General features: G+C 33.6%; 2 protein-coding genes across 2 annotated transcripts in view; one reads left to right on the top strand and one right to left on the bottom strand.

Annotated features, from left to right (window-relative positions):
- The window catches only part of LOC128729462 (protein Wnt-5-like), a 9400-nt gene extending 89 nt beyond the window's left edge, over window positions 1–9311 (top strand). The window contains exons 2-9 of the mRNA XM_053823049.1: window positions 16–2014; window positions 2126–2210; window positions 5433–5613; window positions 7346–7601; window positions 7823–8002; window positions 8324–8426; window positions 8756–8923; window positions 9028–9311. Of these exons, the coding sequence (XP_053679024.1) occupies window positions 16–2014; window positions 2126–2210; window positions 5433–5613; window positions 7346–7601; window positions 7823–8002; window positions 8324–8426; window positions 8756–8923; window positions 9028–9215 (3160 nt within the window). The 3' untranslated portion in view covers window positions 9216–9311. The remainder of the gene's footprint in view (window positions 1–15; window positions 2015–2125; window positions 2211–5432; window positions 5614–7345; window positions 7602–7822; window positions 8003–8323; window positions 8427–8755; window positions 8924–9027) is intronic.
- A 7559-nt stretch (window positions 9312–16870) lies between these two features.
- Window positions 16871–22653, bottom strand: LOC128729451 (protein vav). The gene is made up of 14 exons (XM_053823037.1): window positions 22414–22653; window positions 22081–22259; window positions 21673–21747; window positions 21494–21573; window positions 21253–21371; window positions 20112–20486; window positions 19508–19627; window positions 19308–19424; window positions 19052–19228; window positions 18775–18977; window positions 17930–18304; window positions 17710–17862; window positions 17457–17625; window positions 16871–17393 (listed from the first exon to the last, which is right to left on the bottom strand). Exons 1-14 carry the CDS (start codon window positions 22651–22653, stop codon window positions 17340–17342), a joined length of 2436 nt encoding a protein of 811 aa, XP_053679012.1. The 3' UTR covers window positions 16871–17339.
- Between the last annotated feature and the right edge of the window lie 1051 nt (window positions 22654–23704).

The following is a 23704-nucleotide window of genomic DNA, read 5'->3' as shown; positions in this document are numbered from 1 at the left end:
TATTATCATTTTCAGATCGTTGGGAATCAAATCTCCTTTTATTGTGTTCCGTGTTGAGCAAGAAGTGCTCTCAAACAACAGTGTACTGCTTAATCTGACTGATATAAGGAACAAACTGAAATCGGTACATAATCTCGATCATTTTATCCGGCCAATTGACAGTAACAATGAAAGGAAAATCCCTAAAAAAGACCACATTGTCTCCAACAATCAAGGCGGAAGGCTAGCAAATGGAGGTACTGTTTCATCACCTGCTGCGCCACCAGTGTTTAGTGCTGAAAGTGCGTTTGGCGGAGGCAACATATCGATAACCTTCCTCACAACAGTGGTTCCGTCGTTTGTAAACCATTTTGAAAAAAGCAGTAGCGATGGCGGAGGACATGAAGCAAGCCCCATATTACCAATAAAGGGCAAATATGCTTCGTCAAGCAATATAGGCTCTACGGACCACATGATTTCCGATGACGATGGAGATGGTGGGAAAAAGGAACGAAAATACATTATTCCTCTAGCGCTGAAAACCTCAACAAACGAAAAAGAAAAAACATCATCAGTTTTCCATGGATCATCTACCAATATCGATGACCTGAAGCGACACATTTTGATGTTGCAAAATCTTACTCAATCGGATAAAAACTTTCAAAGCAAATTTGTAGTGTTTCCTTCGCTGCAGAAAAACGGTACGATTTCCTCTTCGATGCAGCCGGTTTCGCGCCAGACGCCGGTGTTGTTGCCATCGGTTACGTTGCCACCACGCCAAATACCAGTGGCATCCACTGCCACTGACTATCGAAGTTTTGTTTCACCAAATCGTGGACAAAACACAACGGGAGAAGCATATACCACAAATAATCGATCGGCGCAGCGGACTCCGGGTTCCATTCCGATCAATATGCCAAAGAAAGTATTTCCCGATTCACACGACATACTGTCCGACAGAAAGGAAGGAGAACTAGAGATGTACAAAATGGAAAAAATCACAATTGTGCCCCAAGTATTTCTGCAAAATGATCAAACAAGTGAAACTGTCAGCGATAAGCGGGAAAACAGAAACATATATGCCAGCAGAGCTGTTGCTGAAAGCGGTAAGGTATCGCCGACATCGCAGATTGGGAATTCAGAAGATTACTCAAGAATTCGCGAAACGAAGGAAAGAACTGCTGTACGGAAGTTTGTACATAAATCAATGGCATCTGTTAATGACAGAACCGAAAGCCAAGAAGGAACAGGAGGCGTTCGTGATAGAACTGTAAACAGTAAAATTGGTATTACGACTCCACGCATGAGTGTTATTACGAGTAGAAGAAAAGAAACGCCAATCAGTGCAGGAACAGTGGAGATCGGCAAGCAACGGTGGGATATGAATGGGCCACTATTAAATGGATCATCCTTATTGATAGAGGCCAACGCAACGAGTAAAGGAAAAAAGAAACAACGTAAAAACGGTCGCCGTCGAGGAGGAAAGCAAACCGTCAAATTCAATGATGCAAAAGAAGTACCCAAAACGGTAATATTGAATGATGATGCTTCAATACTGGATGAAATCGGCGAACGTACTAGTAGTGACGTGCGCCGAATAGAGTTGAGCGAAAAACCAAAGCCAGGACGAATTGCCGGAAGCCGGAAAAGAGCTTCGTCCTCACGAGTGCGCCGCAACGATAATAATAGGAGACAACAGTTATTGAGTAAACAGCAGTACTATGCGACAATAGGAAGAGTGCATCAAACGAGTAAAACTGAACGTCACGATAGTCAAGCAATGATGGGTTCGATGGAATCCTTGGTCAGTACGATCGACACGTTTACGGACGAGGATTCCGTGGATATCTACAATAGAAGTCAACATAATCGTAATCGAACGTCACCTGGGGATGGCAATGAGAAAGATATTGTGGATTTGAATCCGAATCTATGCTACACGCTTAGTGCTCTGAGCGGCGGACAGCAGAAATTATGCGCCCAGCACACGAGTATTATGCCGGCTATAAGTCGAGGAGCACGTGCGGCAATACAGGTGAGTTTTATGGGGCTAAACCGACGGAACATTGTTTTGTTTGGGTGTCCCTAAAATGGTTTTATCACAGGGATGCAGTACTGGAATATAATGTATGGTTTCTCTTTACAGGAATGTAAACACCAGTTCCGCAATCGGAGATGGAACTGCAGTATCGTCAATGACGAATCTGTATTTGGTCCTGTATCAAACATAGGTGGGTAAACATTACATTACTTAATGGTCAACCTGTTTTTTGGTGGTGGAGCCTTTTGTCAATTTTTGTGTTAGCGCTATCCACGACACTAGGAAAGCCTAGTCCTATTTGCGTTAAACCTATCCTTTTAAATTATTGTAAATAGTGCGTATTTAGCAGCAGAAAATCATACCGAAAAAATATGTGTATTTTTTTCGTATATGTTTCATCGGTAACCCATACTCAGCAAACAGTGATTCCACAAAATGTATGTGTATATGTGGAACGATATATATAATTTTCAACTTCAAAAATTTTCCAAAGAAATGCAAATTCCAAGATACAATGAACTGAAATAAAACGAGTTTTACCATTGTTAGGTCCTTGGCGACCTCATTGGTTAGCAAGTTAATATTAAGTCTGATAATATGATGAATATAACAAAATGCTATCAAACAGCGCTTTAAGAGTTTGTTGTGAGCAGCTGTACTATTGAATGTGTTTACGGTTATTGATGACGTCATATGATTGTAACCATGACCACGACTTATGCGTAACGTAGAATCCATCGGAGGACTGATATGTAAATGATACGCTACATTACCGGCATGAAAATACCCTAGAATAATACGAGCACTAGACACCCGGTGCCTCATAGGTTTTAGTCCCGTAACCAATTTACAATTTTCTGCGCATGAAACAGCGTGACCAGGAGCTAACTTTACAACAAAGGCTGCTTACCCTTCGGTTGTAGAATGTTATGGTTTTTACCAGGATTTTTTAGCTGGCCATCAAGCGATGCAAAATTAGGAACACCCTTCTTGCGTGTAAGCAATTGATAACAATAAAACTGAATCTGCATCGCCCTGTTTCATGCTGTGTGTGCGGTCGAATTATTATGAAACCTTTGTTAGAAACTGAAACATAAAGCGACTAAAATAAAAAAGGGTGCATACATAACGGTTTCTATACAGAAGGCTGAGAATATCGTTGTGATTTCCCCTTTTCTGTCTGAGAACTGTACTGCTATATATATATTGTTATATATTGTTATATATATATATATATATATATATATATATATATATATATATATATATATATTTATATCTATATGTGAAGTACGTTATATAAAAAATAAAATAGTCAAATCATCATTTAACTTCCATTGAAGATTCATATGGCGCTGGGAATTATTGAAATAGAAGATTGGCTGCAACAGGTGGCCAATTAATATCAAAATCAAGTTGTCACCAGGAATCAGGGGAAGTTGTCAGACCTTTACGGGTTTACCGTGATCTATCGGTTTTATATGAATGATATGGAAGAGAACAAACCATTTGTAAAAAAGTCACATTTGCGTGGTTTCCATAAACAGACATTTTTATTACATTTCATCATCAACCAGATTTCGTCGAAGATTGCGCCAAAAAATCTTTTTTAAACATTTTCCGCAAGAATGAAAAGAATAAGGATTGCTCCCAGTGTTGTATGAATGTGTTTAACTTTTCCTCGACTTATGGCACATCCGAGCTCCTCTTATTTTCGGCTCGGCTCTTACTTTTCGTAATCTTCGACAGCTTTTCACAATGCACAATGTTTGCCGGTCGGAGATTCATTACAAATTTTAATGAGGGCTGGTTACTATAATATTCAATTAATTTGATACGAGCAATATGGAAATCCCACGAGGTTGTGATAAGATTTGTGCACACAAAATTTCTTCAAACAATCTTGTTTTTGTTTCTATGGTTTTCCACTCTTTGTAGATTAAAAAGAGTAAAAGTGTTTATGAGTGATGAATGAATATATACAAAATTATATATATATATATATATATATATATATATATATATATATATATATATATATATATATATATATATATTTAAATATATATATATATATATATATATATATATATATATATATATATATATATATATATATATATATATATATATATATATATATATATATATTTATATATATATATATATATATATATATATATATATATATATATATATATATATATAATATTTTCTAATGGGTAAAAATTCATTTTGGTTTCAGGTAAAATCAGAGTAGGTCCACACAACAACATCTTTGGTTTATTTTGGCGAGCTGATTCAAATTAATTGTTGAAATATTAATAATCATGTTGTATTGAATGATAAATTTTTAATGAATATGATCCAATCTTTCTAAACCAAGAGCTGAATTTGCTCTGGGTCGGCCGAGTTCTGGTGTTCGCTGTATTTTCTTAAAGCGAGGCATAGGAAAGATTAAACTCTGCAGCACGGCTTTTGAGCAAACGAAAAGAATGGTAACAAATATTGTAAAGGAAAGAAAATCTCTACCACTCTACATAGAAAACGAGCCATCCAAATTGAAAACCGCTTGTCTCAAAAATAGGATAAATTTCATTGGGTATACAAAAGATACTCATAATATACAATACATCTGTCAGGAAGGTTTTTGGTGAATACCATCAGTTGCTACAGCGCTCGTGCTGAGATGTTTTTTGGAGTCTGTTTTCAGAGTAAGAAAAAAAATAATACAATTTTTCTTTTGAGCATACTTGCGACCGTGTATTAAGGTTAGTAAGCAAAATTGCTTCAAGTCCAATTAAACTGAGTTTTGAGTGTGTAAAACGAAACACACTGATACAGCAATTAAAACAGAACAGAAGGAGTAGCAATGGTTTTTTTCAGCCGTATATCACAGTACAGTGGAATAGGGGAATTTAGTTACGTTATTTAGTAACATTAGAATAGTACTTTTAAAACGGTCATATTCCTTTTGCGACATCATATATCAATTTATCGAATTGAAAAAATGGATAAAAGCAAGGAAGAATCTTGTCCGACGTAACAAAAGTGAAATGATATGAAAGTACGTATTGTATTAAGTTAAAAAATTCAGTCACCATATTTTTTATGTTCGTGGGAGATACTATAACTTAAATATAACGTGATGTGTGAAATACACAGAACGCATGAGATTTTCATGACGAATGATGCGATGAGCTTCTATTTATACGCATGTAATATACGAATGCGATGAGCGCTGATGGAAAAAAGTCTCGTGCAAAAGATTAGCCATTTAAACGCATTCGGACATGGCATATGTGGTTAAATGTATACATGTAGGCAATCTTATTTAATTGATGAAAACGATTTGAAACAATAAAATCAAAAGTAGATCGTTTAGTATTATTGTATTTATTGTATTCCTTAGGATCTCCAGAGATGGCATTCGTTTATGCCATGGCTGCAGCAGCAGCGTCCAGCTTTATTGCACGAGCTTGTCGTGATGGTCAATTGGCTTCTTGTGGATGCTCTCGAAGCAGTCGACCCTCAAAGCTAAATGAAGACTGGACTTGGGGTGGTTGCGGTGATGATATGGAATATGGCTACAAGTGAGTATAAGTCAGCAACACAAATTGTTCAATTCTGTGTTTGGCATTTAGAGGTATCATATCCTAAGTGCCAAAACCCTCTAAGCGCAGCAATAGCGTCACAAATGTTTATGCATGGTATTAATGTTTTGGCGTCATATTGTAGCGATAATGCTAGAGGTCTAATAAAGATCGGGGCTTAAGGACGAGAAGCGTTGACTGTATGTATTGCATGTCTATGTTACACTAGACCATAATTCAAAAACATACGATGGTACTCCATGTCGTAAACAGTAACATATAGAAGGGTCGTTTTGGCAAGGATTCACCTTTTGCTCATAAAGAGGTATTACTGAGCAGGTCTGTTTAAAACGTGTTCTTATTTACTTTGATACTGTTAATTTGCTGCATAACAGAAACAAATTTTTGGAACCTATTTTTAGGCAGGTGGTTAATGAAAATTTCGTTTAGAGTCTTTTTTAACTGAATTTGCGAAACTTTTCCATACCTAAATTTGCGTTCTACATTTTACCTTGGAAATGGATTCGTGAAGGTTTTCAATGAATGATGATTTTATTTTTCTGTTGCTGTTAGTATGTTGATGCTTTTATCAAAATATTTCTTACCAAATCCGTGTGCAACCTGTTATTATTCAGTGTTTTTATCGGCCGTATTTTGGGTTGAATCGGCATTATTGCGTTTAATCTGCTTCAGTTAGCCGAAAATTAAATGTTTCAATTGGTCCTTTTTTGGCTCATACTCTAGTATATATTTTTTTCAATTGTATGGTAATTATTGGCATTTTTTAAAAGCTAGTTCCATTGCTTTTCTGAATTTTTAATATTTAGTTAAGTTCTGTTCTCTATGATCTAGTATTTTATTTTAGTTCTGGCGTATCATTAAACGTAAATAATAGATTACTTGAACTATAAAGTAGTTTGAAAGACCTTTAAAAAATCCAAAAATTATAGTTACACACGAACACTGTTTTTTTTGTAAAAAATCAAATCAAAATATTGTAGTCGGGAAAACAGACAAAAACTTGTTTTTTTTTCTTTCATTGTATGTTTTATGTGAATACATGTAAATTGTATGTCATTTGTATGTAGGCATATTATTTATTCTGATTGTAATTTGTAAATTTTGAAAGCAACACTGATTAAGAATTCTACTTGCTGATAGATAAAAGAATACACTTAAACATATTTGCTTTTCAAAGGTTATGGAAATAGTTGTCACATGTGGATTTAATATTAGTTATTAAGTATGTAATACCAATTCTATGGTTTTAAAATTTCTATTTCATGTTTAATCGCACCTGATAGTTTTTTGATGATTGTAGGCGATAAAACTAAAGGTTTGCTAAATATGATTGAAGTTAAACAAGCAAACACACACACATATATATATATATATATATATATATATATATATATATATATATATATATATATATATATATATATATATATATATATATATATATATATACACATATATATACATATATATACATATATATATATACATATATATACATATATATATATATATATATATATATATATATATATATATATATATATATATATATACATATATATTTGCCAAAATAGTTAAGCAAAGTTACTTATTTTACATTCATTTCTTTGACATAAAAATGCAGCACGTAGTTATTCTGAAAATCATTCCCAGTTGCTACTATCGTTTTTTTTTGTACTTTCTCATTGCTACGTACATCATAATCTGTAAGGTTCACACAATCTTTCATCGACATCCGTGAGAAAGAAAAAAAACGTGGCACGCGTGGTTTGGTATCAATTCCTGCAAAGTATCCAAAAATAATCGAACGTTTGCTGGATGCACTCAACGAAACTACCAAAAACGGCGCAATGTTAAACGAAACAGACACCATTGTACGACCAGAGGACTTGGAAAAGTTGCAAGACAAAATAGCGAAAGAGATAGCCAACTCAAATCTTAATCCGAAGGAAATCAGCGACCTACAGGTAAGAGACAATACGCTCAAAGGTTGATAATCTTTTTCCATTGAAGCTTCCCACATGATACATAGGAGGTTTTATTTCAGAAACCACGCTGATGGTTTGCTCGCCCTTTTTAAGTGAATTTCGTCACTAGTCCCTTGGCCAGTCATATTGTTAGACGAACTCATGAGTTTTCTTATTTGTTTCTTTTTCTTTTCTCTCTGGTCTTTTGTGATTATGATTAGGAACGGATTAACAAGGAAATCACCAATTCCGAGGTATTCAACCTGAAAAACGTCAACATTTATGATAAATTGAAAAAGATATTCCGAAAACCCGAAAAAACGCTTAACGGTGTACAGTTTAGTGCGTCGGCTAAGGCACGAGCCCTGATGAATTTACATAATAATGAAGCTGGTCGCAGGGTAAGCAAAACGCAAATGGACTTCTTTTTTTAGTCATCATGGTCGGCTTTGTAGCGCTATGAATTGTGTGCAGTTACCTCAAGGGATGGTGAAAAGCCCCTACCTTCTTTTAAAATCCTGCATGCAATACGGATTTTAAAACATGTTCGGTGTCTATAGCTTGTTGTTATCTGTTCGAATGAAATGTGTAGATATTAATCGTCATGGCTTTCTAGACATCTGGCCAAAAATGTTAAGTGTTTTGAGCACTAAAGAATAGCCAAACATACATATTACATGATATTATGGCATTTTAATTTGATGTCGTTTTTGGTTTGCTAGGCTGTAATAAAAAAATCGAGAATCATCTGCAAATGTCATGGAGTCTCGGGTTCATGCAGCTTGATAACTTGTTGGCAGCAGTTGACATCGATAAGAGAAATCGGTAAGTGCCTTTCTTTCAAGAATAAACCAAAAAATTAAGCATTAAGGTCAAAAAATGTATTTACTCGCATCAGGGCGAGAAATGATAGCAAAACGTCCATTTATGGCAAACTCATGAGAGTTTATTTTTTCATCGTGGTTATATGCATCTCTACCATGATTTATAGTTTTGTATAATGCACAAATATGTACCATAATGCGTTTTATGTTTAATGCATAAATTATGAAATCGATGTTATGTTGATAATTCTTAACAAACCGTCAATGAATTCTAACAAACATAAAACAACTATTGAAAAAAATACTAATCAATTTTTATTAATCCAAAAGGAGATTTTCTTAGAGAAAAATATGACGAAGCAACGCAAGTCAAGGTTAACAAACGTGGACGTTTACAAGTCAAAGATCCTCGTTTCAAAATTCCATCTGCCTTGGACCTTATATATTTGGACGAAAGTCCTGACTGGTGTCGCGTTAATAAACAGCTCATGTGGCAAGGTAAGTTGCGAAGCAAATGTAAGCTTTCCCTTTTTTTAGTTTTGAACTATGTTTTGTGATTTGACCGGGGATTTAATAATTGTATAATTCACAATTTCCTACAGGAACACACGGACGTGTGTGTAACAAGACATCTTCTGGGTTGGATGGATGTTCTATTCTTTGCTGCGGTAGAGGCTACAATACAAAGAAAATCATTGTCAAAGAACGCTGCAATTGCAAGTTTCAGTGGTGTTGTCAGGTGAAATGCGAAATATGTACGAGAAGTATCGAGGAATACACGTGTAAATAATTATAGAAAGGTGGAACAGGAAAACAAATATGGAATGGATAGAATCAAAATCCGTAAACCGATAATCATCAACGCAGACCGATTTCATGAAAGTTTCATTCATTCACTACAACTTTATAATTTGACAAATTTAATTAAGGAATGAAAACAAAAAAAAACACATTCTCATAGGCATGATGCCTCAGACTGATTGACACCAAGCCAACGATATTTACTTTCACACATTCCGAGAGGCTTGTTACAAATTCGTTATATAGCGCCATGAGGTTATTATAGCTCTTTTAACGATTTTCGTTCTCCTGCAATTAACATGAGTTAGGTTCTAACAAATCAGATGTAAATAAGAGTTGTTTGAGTACGTGTTTAAGATATTTCAAGCAAATAAAAATCAGTATTATTAGGAGCAGCTTTACTTAATGATATTCTTGACTATTAGCGTTCACATATTTCTGGGAATTGCAATTGGTGTTAGGCACTTTGCATCATTTGGAAATTAATAAACGTTAAGATTAATACGAATCGAAAAGGCAATTCATTTTAATGTTAGTGTTACTTCTTTTATATCTCTCATAGTTGTAAAGCCAACTGTAAATAATGAGGCGGTAACCGAACTTTATGCATAACAGAATCTTAACTAATCATAGCAATATTTTTTACATTGCCCAACAGAACAAGCAGGGCAACACAAGAAATGTGCAAAATTGAAGGTTGAATTCGATTTTTCAGCATTTGATTCTACAAATGGTTAATGCCCAAATCAGTATTTTATGATTTATTTATGCCATGAGTGATTGCATTAAAAACCTATTGTAATATTACAAACGATGAATCTACTTTTAATAAATTAACATTGTTTTGTCATCTGAAACATGTTCAAATTGTTATAATGATTAGAATTACAGCAACCAATGCAATAAATATAGTACCAACAAAACACATCTTTTCTTGATAACAAACGTCGCAATTTCAAATGAGAAAATGACGTGGGCCTGAGATAACTCAAAATGTATTCTAATTTAAGCTCTTGCTCGAGATAACTACTACATCTCTGCGAAAATTATGAATCAACATTCTCAATCCAAATCGAGTCCGGCCACACGCAAGTAACCGTAAGTTGCTCACAACATTGCAAAACAAGGAGAAAGTCTGGTGACAAAAATGAAGCGAATGAATGAATGAAAGTTCTATTTCATAGAGATCAAAATGGCTTTGATACAGTGATAAGCATACGTTGCTACTGATTTAAAAGAGTTTTTGGTGTTTATACAAAAATTGTGTTCAATACGTTCAAAACGTTAATCCCTAACGCCAATCACTAAGGAACGGTGATGAATGTTTGTTGAAACGTCACACATTATTCATAATGAATGGAAAGAAACTAAAGCCAAACTGGTGTTTTGCAAGCACTCATAATCCTAATTATCAGAAGTGAAATGATATTGTTTCGATCACATACATTGAAACGGAACATTCGAATATTCATGTTGTAAGTATTAATAACTAGCAAATTTCAAGCGGGATTTAATTTATGTACGGTATGATATTAATACAAATATATATATATATATATATATATATATATATATATACATATATATATATATATATATATATATATATATATATATATATATATATATATATATATATATATATATATATATATAGATATATATAGATATATATATATATATATATATATATATATCTACATATTTTTTTTATGTATACAGTTATACATATTTATACATATACATATATATATATATATATATATATATATATATATATATATATATATATATATATATATATATATATATATTTTTTTTATGTATATAGTTATACATATTTATACATATACATATATATATATATATATATATATATATATATATATATATATATATATATATATATATATATATATATATATATATATATATATATATATATATATATATATAATAATCATAACATACGAGTTTATTCGATTTAGTACATGCTTATTTTTAAATAGTTATCTATGGAAAAGGAACAATAAATGTATTGTTTGGTTAGTCGGTTTTCTAATATGCATATTTCAAAACAAAATTTATTGGTAATATTTTATTGAAAGCAGTTGTTTTCACGGTTAAAGACAACGACATTTCGCGTTAATTATCTGTTAAGTCTGACCTCTATATTACAATATTTTCATTTATATCTGTCATGTATTTGTGAATTTTTGATATTTAAAGTTATAATATTTTCAGCTCTACATATTCTTTAAATCATTTTAATAACAAATTACATTATCTAAAAAAAGAAATAAAAATCTAACTTTTATTGGTATGATTTTGCTAGAAAGCTTCCAAACTAAATAGTTTCAGTTCTGTGAAGCGAGTTAAAAGATAAAATTGGGACTTTAAGAATGAGAATATCTCCAAACGACATAAGTAACAGAGTTAGTCTAAGCAGTACCTTAAACGACATTTATGCTTTCTTTGCAGCTTCTCCAAAGCTTTTCCAGTTTTCCAAAGTCACTATAAAAAAAAACATTTCATTTGAGGTGGTTTCACGGCATGGGCTAAATTTTTATCATCCTGTGCTGTTACATCGCTTTTGTCAAAAAGAAAAAGAAATGTAACTTTTTTTGTGCGTAGTAAAGTAGATACCTTATTAAAAGGCACATTGGCGCAACACACTGCATACGAATCATTGTAAGAAATGCGTGTAGTAATTCTAAAGAAATAACATACAAATGATCTTTAAATTTGACTTTTTCATTAAAAAATATTCGATTACCAAAGTTGAGAATCTTCATTTTTGTTAAACTTTTTTTTGCGTATTTTGCTCCAAATATTGTATTGAAATTCATTATTTACTTACTTTCATTCATACTTGCAAAACTACTTACTCACTTACTTACTTATTTACTTGCTTCAATTCTTGTGTACTTACTTCTTACTTACTCATTAATGTATTAGCCTCATCATAACAAAAACGTTTACATTATGTTTATAGCGTCCGAACCGTTACTATTAATTATGTGCTTTATTTACTTTAGCACTTCAGTCTCTGTAACGTGTGGTTAAAAGTTTATATGACATTTTTTATCTTTGTTATCGCCTATTCTAGCGTAGGTTCACAAAAATCTCTCTTCTCCCTCCCCACCCCCTTCGCTAAATCCTTTAATGTTGTTCTAATTCTTCCGATGTTACTTAACCTCTAGAATACCATTAAATTGCGCGTGGCACGCTTGAATACTTCACTATTCGTACGTTTTTACGCCTGTCAGCATTTTCCATCGTTAAATAGGATAACGTCTTCGATTTTACCCCAAATCTATAGTTTTCCAAAACTACCTTCGACTACATATACTAAACTTAATTTTTCAACAGTTTTGATTAAGCGTACTATTTACAACGGTTATTTATAGTTTCGACGATAAAAAATGCGATAGATGGATGGCGTGAATTTAGCAAATCCTCTGATTTACCGATCGTGATATCCAGTAGCTCGTCGAACAGCAAACAGTCGAACTCCTTCTTGCAGCACCAGCAGCGTTGGTCTTTCGTCCTAACTAGTCGTTCTCGCCCATATCTAGAGTACCAACAACAATCGTTTGGCAATCTTTACTGGCTGCCTTCAACTTGGTTTCGTTTTCGAAAAATACTGCGAGGATAGTGCACGACGATAGGCAAAACTTCAAATACCCGTTTAACGTGCTGAGATCACATACATCCTGGAAAAGTGCTGTTCGAATTCCTTAATATAAATTCTCTAATATAAGGGATCAATAAGCAATATTCCCCTTTACTGATGACTGCATCCAAATACAACCTCTTTCTCCCCCAAAATCTGTTCCCGCACTTTTGAATCGTCTCTTAATACTACAAATTCCTTCTCTTGACAAGAGCGTAATTCTAGTATTTTAAGTACGATTTTGATTTACTTCAACACCTTGAGTGCGAAGTGTTTTTTGGAAATTCAACAGAGTGCCACGATTCGAGCGTCACATGCTCATATGTTATTGTTGTTATTGTTATTTATTTAAGAACAGCCTTGGCGTATTTAGATTTGAATATTTTTTTGTGAGCTGAAAGGCATTTCATCCCAACATCCGCAGAGAGCCTTATCCCGGGCTGACTCGGTTACATGCTCATATGTATTAGCAACGGTTTCACCGGCTCTAATTCTTCACGTTTTGAGGTTTGTGATGAATTTTTAGTTTTCTTTACGCTCATTCGTATTCCTGTTTAATCATAAATTTGATATTTGTGAATAATAGCAGTTCTAAACATTCAAAAAATTCGAACCGCTAAATGTTCGAATGCTAAACTCAAAGTTCGAACCGCTAAATGAACACGTGCCGAAGACTTTCCGTACTGGCACGGGAGTGGCAGCGTGGGCAGTGAGCGCACAAGAAAAACGGGTTCAAAGGAAAGGTAATAACACTGAGACCGGTAAAAGTAGCATATTGAATTTTGTAGTTTGTCACATAAAAAATGATAGAAGTAACCGAATTACAAAAGCGTTATTTGCCTGGCAACGTGAGTCCTACCCTGTTGTAGAGGCAACATCTTTCATAAAACCACTTGGATTCTTCAGATGGAGCCATAATAAGCTGCCGAAGACCAACAAGTATATTAAACGTAGGCATATATCTAAGAACTACTATTTATTTCTGTTCACAATTTGGCTGAGTTACTGACTCATTGCAGAGTCGCTGCTTTATGTGGATTTCTATCAGCATCATCTCTGTCTGATAATAGTGGTGACTGGTGGAACATTCTAAAACCGATTAACGTAAGCTGCGCAAGTTCCATACTACCACTACGTCGGGACAACACCAGATCTGGTTGGTTACACGACGAATGTAGCTAGGTGGCCGAAAGTAGTCCGGGTCGATATCGAGCAAAGCAGTAGCGACATGGATCGAGGATATGTGATGGCGAATACACAAACCTCCGGCGTAAAGAAAAATGAGTTCACCGTACCAAGAAATAACAGGATAGAAGACATCAGCTGTGGAATCTTTAGCAAATTAGTGTGTGCTTTCACAACTTCATACCTTCAATCAAAGTAAAGCCATCCGTATGACAAACAATAAGCTATGCAGCATTGGCGGAGCAGTGGATCATCAAAGTGGTCATTAAACCAAATATGACGTAAAAATATACGACGTGATAACATTTTTTTAAAACAACAACCAAACTGATCAGGGTTTTAAAAATGACCATGATCAACGTCACATGGCAGGTGGCGGTCAGTGAGAAGCTGTCAAAACCAACTCTTCCATCGAGAGTCCGCGCCATGAGATTGCGCTGGCCAGTCTCTTTTTCAACCTAGTGCAAGAGAGGGAAGAATGCGATCCAAGAGATCCAGGAATCATGCTCAACAAGCATCGGTAAAATGTATGTTAGTTCAAAAGTCAGTATAACCACAATAGCGTTGTTGTAGAAATATGCGCTAGGTTGGTATTGGTAGTACTGCATCTTGACGAAATTCCTCAGCTCAAAATTCTGATCGCGACGGCTAAACTGGAGCTATACAATCACTTATACGGATTGATTTTGGACAAAGTTAAATTAGACAGCACCGCCTAAACTCAAAAAAATGTTTGTCCACAAAAGTGTGGAAATTCAAATTAGGTACCGTTACGATGACTAGGTTCATGTGTTGTACAATAGCCTCACTGCAGTGTAGAAAATTTTACTCGACTGGCTCGATTTGGATGGTCATGTCATTAGAATTGCACTGCACTCCCAGCCCGTTAAATCCTTTGAGCGGCTCAAATTGAGAGAGAAAGAGAGAGAGAGAGAGAGAGATGATGCAGATATGTACGCTAGAAAGCTAGGTGTTAACAGTGTGAATAAATGATTCGCTGACGACGACAACCTCAACTGCGAGCGGCTTTAGTATCTTTTACTTCAGGCCAAATCTACGAAGCGCTTGTCTCGCCGCATAAGTAAGGAACTTTTATGTTGATCGTAAATAGTTATCATAAACTGTCAAAAGAATGTTAGAAGCCATCCTTCTAGATCCTCACTATAGGTACATAATACACTATTCACTACATAGATGATCACCGCAGAATCATAACGCACAACACGCAATTAGTGGAACGTCAAAAACGATCAACAACTTAGAATTAATAATGCTCACCTTCTGTATACTACATAATCTGTGTAACTCATCACAGACGGCAAATGAAGAAATAATACATGTAGCGAATGAAATTAAAGTGTGCAGGATAAAGTATTGAGAATTAGATTTTGATAAAACAATGGAATGATCATAGAAGAACGTATTAATTTCAAATGCAGGGTAATTTGTTGTTGGGTAGTATAGTGAGCACTCAGCTGACATCAACATCAACCGAAGCAGCCGAATGAGATGCTAAGCGATCAACCGATCGTTGTCTTGAAGAAGTTCGGCTTAACGATCGGTTGCTCTCTTACATCAACCATCGGGAGCAACGGACGTGCACTGGACTAGGTATTGTCCTTGTCCTAGGTATGTATGTGCAACATCAAATAAATCTGTATAAAAACACAACAGGTAGGGGGAAGAGAAAAAATCGTAAAGTAAAAGGTTTTCTTTAAAAGGCCCTTTTACTTTAAAAGTTGATATTGAAAGATACCGAATGAGGCTGAATTATCGGGAAAGAGAATTACCGAATGAGACTGAATTATTGGGAAAAAGGAGAGAAATTACTAAGTCGTTCAGATGTAGGATGATATAGTGAATGGAAATCTAAAGATCTAAAGGATTTAACATATAAGACAGAAAGATCCATAGGTAGTAGATTCATCGTTATTCAAGCTGAACAAAGGTACAGCACATGGTAGATTCATATTTGTAAAAATGGTTCATTGAAAGATAAATAGCGAACGTTGATGAATGACGGGATAGGAATGGCGATAGATGAATTGATTCGATATCACACAGCTGATCCAGAGAACAGAGGTATGATAGCTTGAACAAGACAATAGAGATGTGAAAAATACGGTTGGATGGATTACAATAAACTCTTAACTCTGTGTAAGGAGCGAGAAAAAAGAATGTTCCAGAATAAACCATAATAAATTCTATTAACGGTATTTGGAAAATATAAATAAAAGAAACAAGGAATGGATAAAATAGAATGGGTGAAGAAAGAAATTGAAAAATAAAAGGGAAATGAAACATCGATGTTTTCAGTAGTATTTACCAAAATGCAGTTCAGTAAAACTACTAACAATTGGAGCTTTTAATAACTATCATGATGTGTTGCACTCCTAATGCGCGATCTCCGATAAATTTACAAATTAATAATACATCCAACGATATTAAACGTTCCAATAATGCAACTCAACTTTACATCAATACGTCGTCCGTTTGCTTTGAACAATGAATGTTTATGTCCTTTATACTGCCAACACGAACAGTACAAATAAATTTATTTTATCCAATTATTTTAATTACTCTAGACTTAATAAACTATATACGTAAAACAAATTAAATATCGAAATTAAATATTTGACCTAGCAAACGACAAACTAATATATCTATATATATACATTAATATACGGAAACTGGTGAGCGGATAAGCACAACGAATGAGTAGAAAAAGAAGGATGGATATCGGAAGAAGAAGAAAATCTGTATCGACGTGCTTTAGTTGAACATTTATTTTTCCTGTAAGTTTCATCCTATACGTTACAAATATAGTCAATGTTCTACCTCGAAATTTTGCTTTAGGGTTCACTCACAATTCAATATTTACGAATGATTCGCATAAAGCATAAACCATATTTTCATATCAAATACAGAAAAGGTAACATGCATACGCAATGAATAACATATTATAGTTATAGTCTTCATAGCACACCTTTTGTGTTTTTGTAATGTTTAATTTGAATTTATGATACTACTTCCACGAATCCTTTTAAAATTGGCCAAAAAACATAACGAGCAATTCGTCACTGTGAGAAATCTATAATTAACATTGACCAATATACTCCATGGCTTTTCGTAAAAAAATATATACACAAACACACATGTTCCACATTCGAGTGGATTATGTAACAGATTTAATAGTTAATCTATTCTTTTTCGAGCGTATTTACGAAAGTTCTAATTACTTGTTTCGACAATTCAAGTCTCCCCTATAACGGCGGGTCGAACATATTCCTTAGGGAAAAATCCCACCTAAAAACAAATTTATATATCGTCATACCTAGAAAATTATCTCGTGACAAACAACACACATACCTTTTCCAAAGTTTTTCCACGCCACCAGCCTTTACTATCGCCTTCTTTGCCGATCACAATTACTTGGCATCCTTGACGCATCGGCAACTGGTTGAGCTCATTTGGCGCAAAATCGTATATAGCTGTAACAATCTCCTCTTTGAAAGGCCATTGAAGAAGTTGATTTAACCTATGAATGCAAAATACGATAGTAACTATCAATGTATATTAATTAAAAAAAAGGCTATAGGAGTTCTCTATAGCAGTCATTTACCCAGCAAAATTTTCGCCTAAATCATTCCGCTCATAAAATGACACGAGCTCAATGATAGTTTTAAAATATCTCCTCGTTGAAAGGAAGTAAAATATGCTCTGCGACTCTTTTTTTTGATAAATTTTCATGTGTTTGATAATATTTTTGTCAGTTCTGAAACCATGATAAAGATAAAACATATCAAAACCATTCAGTAAATGATAAATAGTTGAATATATACTTCAGACTTAGCGCGTATATAGTTTCATTTTCATGCGAGGCACCTTGCGGACGGACTCGAAGGAGATAGGTTCCTATCTTCTTGTTCTCTAGCCGCTGCGTAGCAGAGTCCCGATTCATTGTACCGACAAACCAATTGAATTCTGAAAGTAATCGATCACACACTGGGGGAGGCGTCTGCTGCAGTTGTTTACATCGACCAGTCGATGAAATGCAACCTCTATGTACGATGATTTCGCAGACCTTACAACGGTAGCCTTGATGTATTTTTCCCTTCAAAAACTTAGAACAATGTCGGCATATGACAGGTGCATCGAAAGTGTGAATCGTAAATTTATGATCGGTATTCTTGCATCCTACGGGTTCTAATGTCTCCCTAAAAAAATCATAAAAATTTAAAATACAAACGTTAATTTATGTGTTTCTAATTACTAAAGCTACTTATCCAGGTTCTTATTCTCTCTTAATTAGTAATGACATTTCCTCTTAAAGTCTTAGCAAGACAACTTGCAACCATCTTAGCTTGACCGTACAACAGTTGTTGAATCATTTAATAAGAGAAGAAGAAAGTAAATTTGGTTTAACCACTAAATGGAGCAAGAGTTACTGAGGCTTTTTATGGCTTCAAATTTACGCGAAGTGGAACAGTCGGTCCTGTATTCGAGGGAGGATCATTCGAGATTTGAACCTGATATCATCTCATGTGTTTGTGCCGCACGCTAACACTTTGTGCCGTAGTAGTGCTACATTACTATGGCATGGTTAGAAAAGCATTTCCAATAATTTTGTGATTTGACAAGCAAGAATTTGAAAAACATAGTAGCATAAATGAATTTAAATACTTACATGGCTGTTTCAAACGCTCTTTTCCATTTTTCTCGTTCTTCTTCCGTTTTCATGTAGAGTGTGAATGCTGTTGCTTGTGTCTTGCGAGCTAATAACAATGAATACTTCAAACGTCCATCTCGACCTAAAGTGCGGCGCGAGTTTAAAATTTCTATCCTGTATTCAAGTAAATTATGAGCCTCTCGAAAAGAATATTGAGCCTCCTGCGGATGGAACAAGTTATATAATCGATAACTTATATAATATTTTAAAGGTTGATGCTAATTTTGAATCATACCCCAATTTTGGTATTGGAATTTTTCACTAGTATCATGACTTTTTCAAAGACAAATGCATACCGATGCTTCATCTTTTGATCTTCGTGAGCTTTAATATTAAGATCACCATCCAAGAGTAATCTACCATACTGTTCCAGATTATTACCGTTAGGAAGATTTAAATCTGTGATACTTTCCTATAGAATAATAGCAATAACATAAACATTAATTGATCTATTCATCATATCGAAACCAATGCTGATATGTATAACGTACTTTTACTTTTTGTATTACTATAAGATGTTCTGAATCACGTTTTACTTCATTGGAATACTGCGCAACGTCTACCATCGCTTCTTTGGCTCTTTCAAGTCCACGAAAATCGTCATGTGTCTAAAATGCGAAAAAAACATAAAAAAACTCACAAATTTCACACTGAGATATTAGAATGCGAGCAAAATCACCAAAATACTTACTGGCACCGTTTCTTGTACAAGTTTATCTAATAATAAATGATACTTTAAAATTCGTTGCATTGGAACTGACAAAATATCACGTAGCTGCAATCTTCCATCACTATGTTCTTTTTGACTTTGCTGAAAGTAAAACAAATATATTTAAAACAAGTATATATAACAAAAATTTATTTACTGTAATATATCAATATCAATATATATATTGGCACTAATGCACATAGATATTTATGCAAAACAGTATGTATTAATATTATGAAATTAAAGTGAAATAATAAAAAAATGTGAAAAGCTTTGGTAAGTATAGAAAGGAAGAGAAAGTACAACAATTACAAGAGAATTGACCAAGTATGGTTGCAAGCAATCCAATGTTTATGTTATGTTCCAATGTTGTCCAATGTTACGTTTTGTTTATAATTTAGCATTCGATTTACAACTGAAACCAACGTTTTTTTTAGTTGGAAGTGATAGCCATATGCAATTATAGTTGTTTAAGAAAATATTAGGCAAATTAGAATTATATTCTAGACATTTAGTATTTATGCATTTCTTTGATAACACGAGTATTAAAATAGATACAACAAGATTATTTAAAAACGAAACTTACCAAAACGGTTTGTTCAACTGTGGTTGATTTTTTGCATACTTCTCGCAGCGTTTCTACAGCATTCGTCATGCTAGAACAATATTCTCCATAAATAAGAAATGGTTCTCTGAATTCGAGGAACGTTGTGCTGAGTTTTAATTTCGAGCCTGGACAAAAAGCTTCATGCAATCGATCAAGAAACTTGTTATGAATCTCCACAAGCTCTTTAATGCAAGGAAAAATTGCACGTAGTTCTTCTTTAGAAAGTAATTTCTCTAGAGGTTGCATGAAGATATACTTCAGTGCGTTCAATGCCTCCAGATAATTTTTTTCCGTGTCGAGAAGCTCTTTGATAACGAAATCACGTTGTTCCAAATTACTACTTGATGAAGCAAGCTGTTTGCAAAGTAAATAAAAAAAATTAGAATAATTTATTTTATCAATTGCATATATTTGATAAAATATTCCAGATGTTACTAAATGAATCTATATCCTGAAATATTACTATAAATTCAATCTTATGTGTTATTCACAATAAAACAGCTAATACATAACAAACTCTCCTACCTGGTTTCGTGTTGCATTTTGAATTGAGCATAAGTCCTGGTAAACTTCCTCTACCTTCATATCGTGTTCATCGTGACTACAATAGTCAACCGGATTTGAAGTACTGCGATTATCCATAACAAATGCAACACGTAACAAAATAATCGCAGAATAAGCGGAAATAATAAATGAAAAATATGGAAACAGTAAATTAAATTATAAAAATATAACCAAGCAAAGCAAATTACCTTCTATTTATATACGCCCCAGATGCACTACAAAACAAAACTACTTCTTAATTGATGAAAATGCCCTAGGCTCATTGCATGCATTGAATAGAATAAATCTTTAAAAAATATTGTAGCTTCTGGAACACAGGGCACTCAAAAACAAACAAATTGTTTATTCTTGATAACAGTTAAGCAACCGATAAAAGGCAAACCAAATTTACATGAATTGCTATTTGATTTATACATTTGTATACACATACACAATTCTGATACATTTTAAACTTTCGTAGCACCTATTAGATGCAATTTGCAAACAAACATATCTAAATTGGATACAAAGACTACCATCCAACAATCAACCCAAAGTAATATATTACTTTGCTAACCTGCGGCAATGTAGACGAGAATGTTACGTAGCACAGATCTTCATAAATTTTTTCTTCCTCACGTCCGCAACAGTCTTGAAAATTCGTTAATTCGTTGTAATGATCGTAGAAAGGAGTCACTTTTATATGCCATCAAAAATTGGTTTTTCAGACATTGGGAAAAAAGATAAAAAAAAGTTGCTTGATATGTTGTATTTAAAGTTACTCAAAAAAGGCAATGTTTTGTTTACAATTTGCTAACCTTGTTTCACGCATGAAAGCGAACCGTTAATTAAGACTACATCCTTATTAATGCCTAACTCAGGTTCCAACAAATGTTGGCTAGGGTCGCATGAAATAACAAATAGTATATTGTCATTCATTAACTTGTGTAATATGCGATGCCAGCTAATCAATTCTTAGAAACATAAAAATACTCACCTTGCATGCAAATCTTTGTAGATATCATCGTCTATGCTTGTCCTATCAGCTTGCACAGAATGTGGGGTGAAACCTCTAAAATAAAAGTATAAAAAAAATAAAGTTGGTTTGGGTTTAGCTACATAGGCTATTAATAACATAAATTAAATTTGAACTACATAGATTAATTATAAACAAATTCATTATGTGAAGCACAATTTTTAAACTCTATACGTGTAACCGTATTTTCGCGAACCAAACATGTAAATTTCAAGCATGTTTTGTGGGTCATGGTTTACACAATTATTTTGTTTAATTTTAATAATTCATAGTTCAACTTTTATGTTATTTCTTCATTTTTTCGTTCTATTTTAAGATGCCAATTTTACAATCCATGTGTACACGATACTTTTGGTACACAATACTTACGGAATGTTGTGAGATGTTTGCACTTTTCTACAGGTGGAGAGTTTTGAAAGTGTTAGAAGTACCCGATGAAAGTTGGTTAAATCATAGAGCATCGTCGGTTCAAAAAGATCTGCTTCTCTCATCCCGAAGTTTGTTTTGCATGATTCCAGAAATAGTTTGATATTTTGTATACAAAGAAACTGCGGAAAAGTTACGTATGAATTTCCAAAAAAAGAAAAAAAAAGTATTAAAACGTGTTAAATATCTGATGACAATTTATAACAACATAAAAACTAATATAACGTAACATAACTAGTCATTATAACTATTGACAATGAATAAAACAATACATACGTGAGCCATCTGGGGCTTCCGGTTGAAATCTTTTCTATCGAATGATGATGGGTCGAAAAGATTAGCTAAATTACATAGCAGAACTCCATCACGGAGGATGGTTGCAAGTACTTTTATGTCTGAATCCAAATTGTTTGCGCGATGATCGCTTGGAATAATATTACAGCGGGTCAACCAGGCTGCGCAATCACGCCACAACTCATCGGTCATTGTGTTGGAGTTGTTAGTGACCGTGTCCATTACAACTAAAAGAGATACTTTGTATATTTCTCGCCGACGCCCAGATATGCCGAAGAATCTGAGACTGTGCTATTATCCGGAGAACGGCGAAATCGACAGGAATCGTGAGATGAAGATCGTGTCAGGATTTTAAAAGAGAACAAAAATTACGCACTACAGTGACAATAGAGAATATCCATAGTGTTATGGAAACGCGAGAGTTATCGTTCACATTCCTGTTTGTTTCACTTTTCACTTTCTTCTTTTTTCTGTTCAAATGAAAAATATTATTTTTGTTGTATTGTAAAATTTGATTGGTTTGACATTTACGGAAGGGAAACACGTATTTACTAGCTGTAGTCTAATGTTCAGTTTGAAGTTCACGTTCAGGCGAGCCGCTGGATGAAAACATCGGTAATGTATACCAAACGACGGAGCGATTAATCCTGAAACGATATAAGCCACAATAATGTATTTTATTGTTCGTTGAGATGAAGAAGAATGAAAAGATATGATATGGAGAGATGTTATTTAATTTATGAAGACAAAGAAAAGAGAGCAGAGAAGACATGAACATAAGCAATCTTATGTTAATCCTAATGGGTTCGATTGAAAAAATGATGATATTCATTGATATTGTTCTTAGAAAGTCAGAATTTTATTACGAATATATATATATATATATATATATATATATATATATATATATATATATGTATAAATATATATATATATATATATATATATATATATATATATATATATATATATATATATATATATATATATATATATATATATATATATATATATATATATATATATATATATATATATATATATATATATATATATATATATATATATATATATATATATATATATATATATATATATATTGAACACAGTATTATTTGCACATTCATATTGCAAACAAGAAGTAAAATTATGTTTCTAACACATGTTTTGTGTATTTGCAATAATTTTGAAATTCAACTCTAGGCTATGTTTTTATGAGATTGCTAGAATTTAACGGTACGATTATACTAACTTTGTTGTATGGAAATTTTTC

The sequence above is a fragment of the Anopheles nili genome (assembly GCF_943737925.1).
Source record: "Anopheles nili chromosome X unlocalized genomic scaffold, idAnoNiliSN_F5_01 X_unloc_14, whole genome shotgun sequence".
In the NCBI taxonomy this organism is placed as follows: Eukaryota; Metazoa; Arthropoda; class Insecta; order Diptera; family Culicidae; genus Anopheles; species Anopheles nili.
The sequence above is the reverse complement of the archived record's forward strand: the minus strand, read 5'-3'. Positions and strand labels throughout refer to the sequence as shown.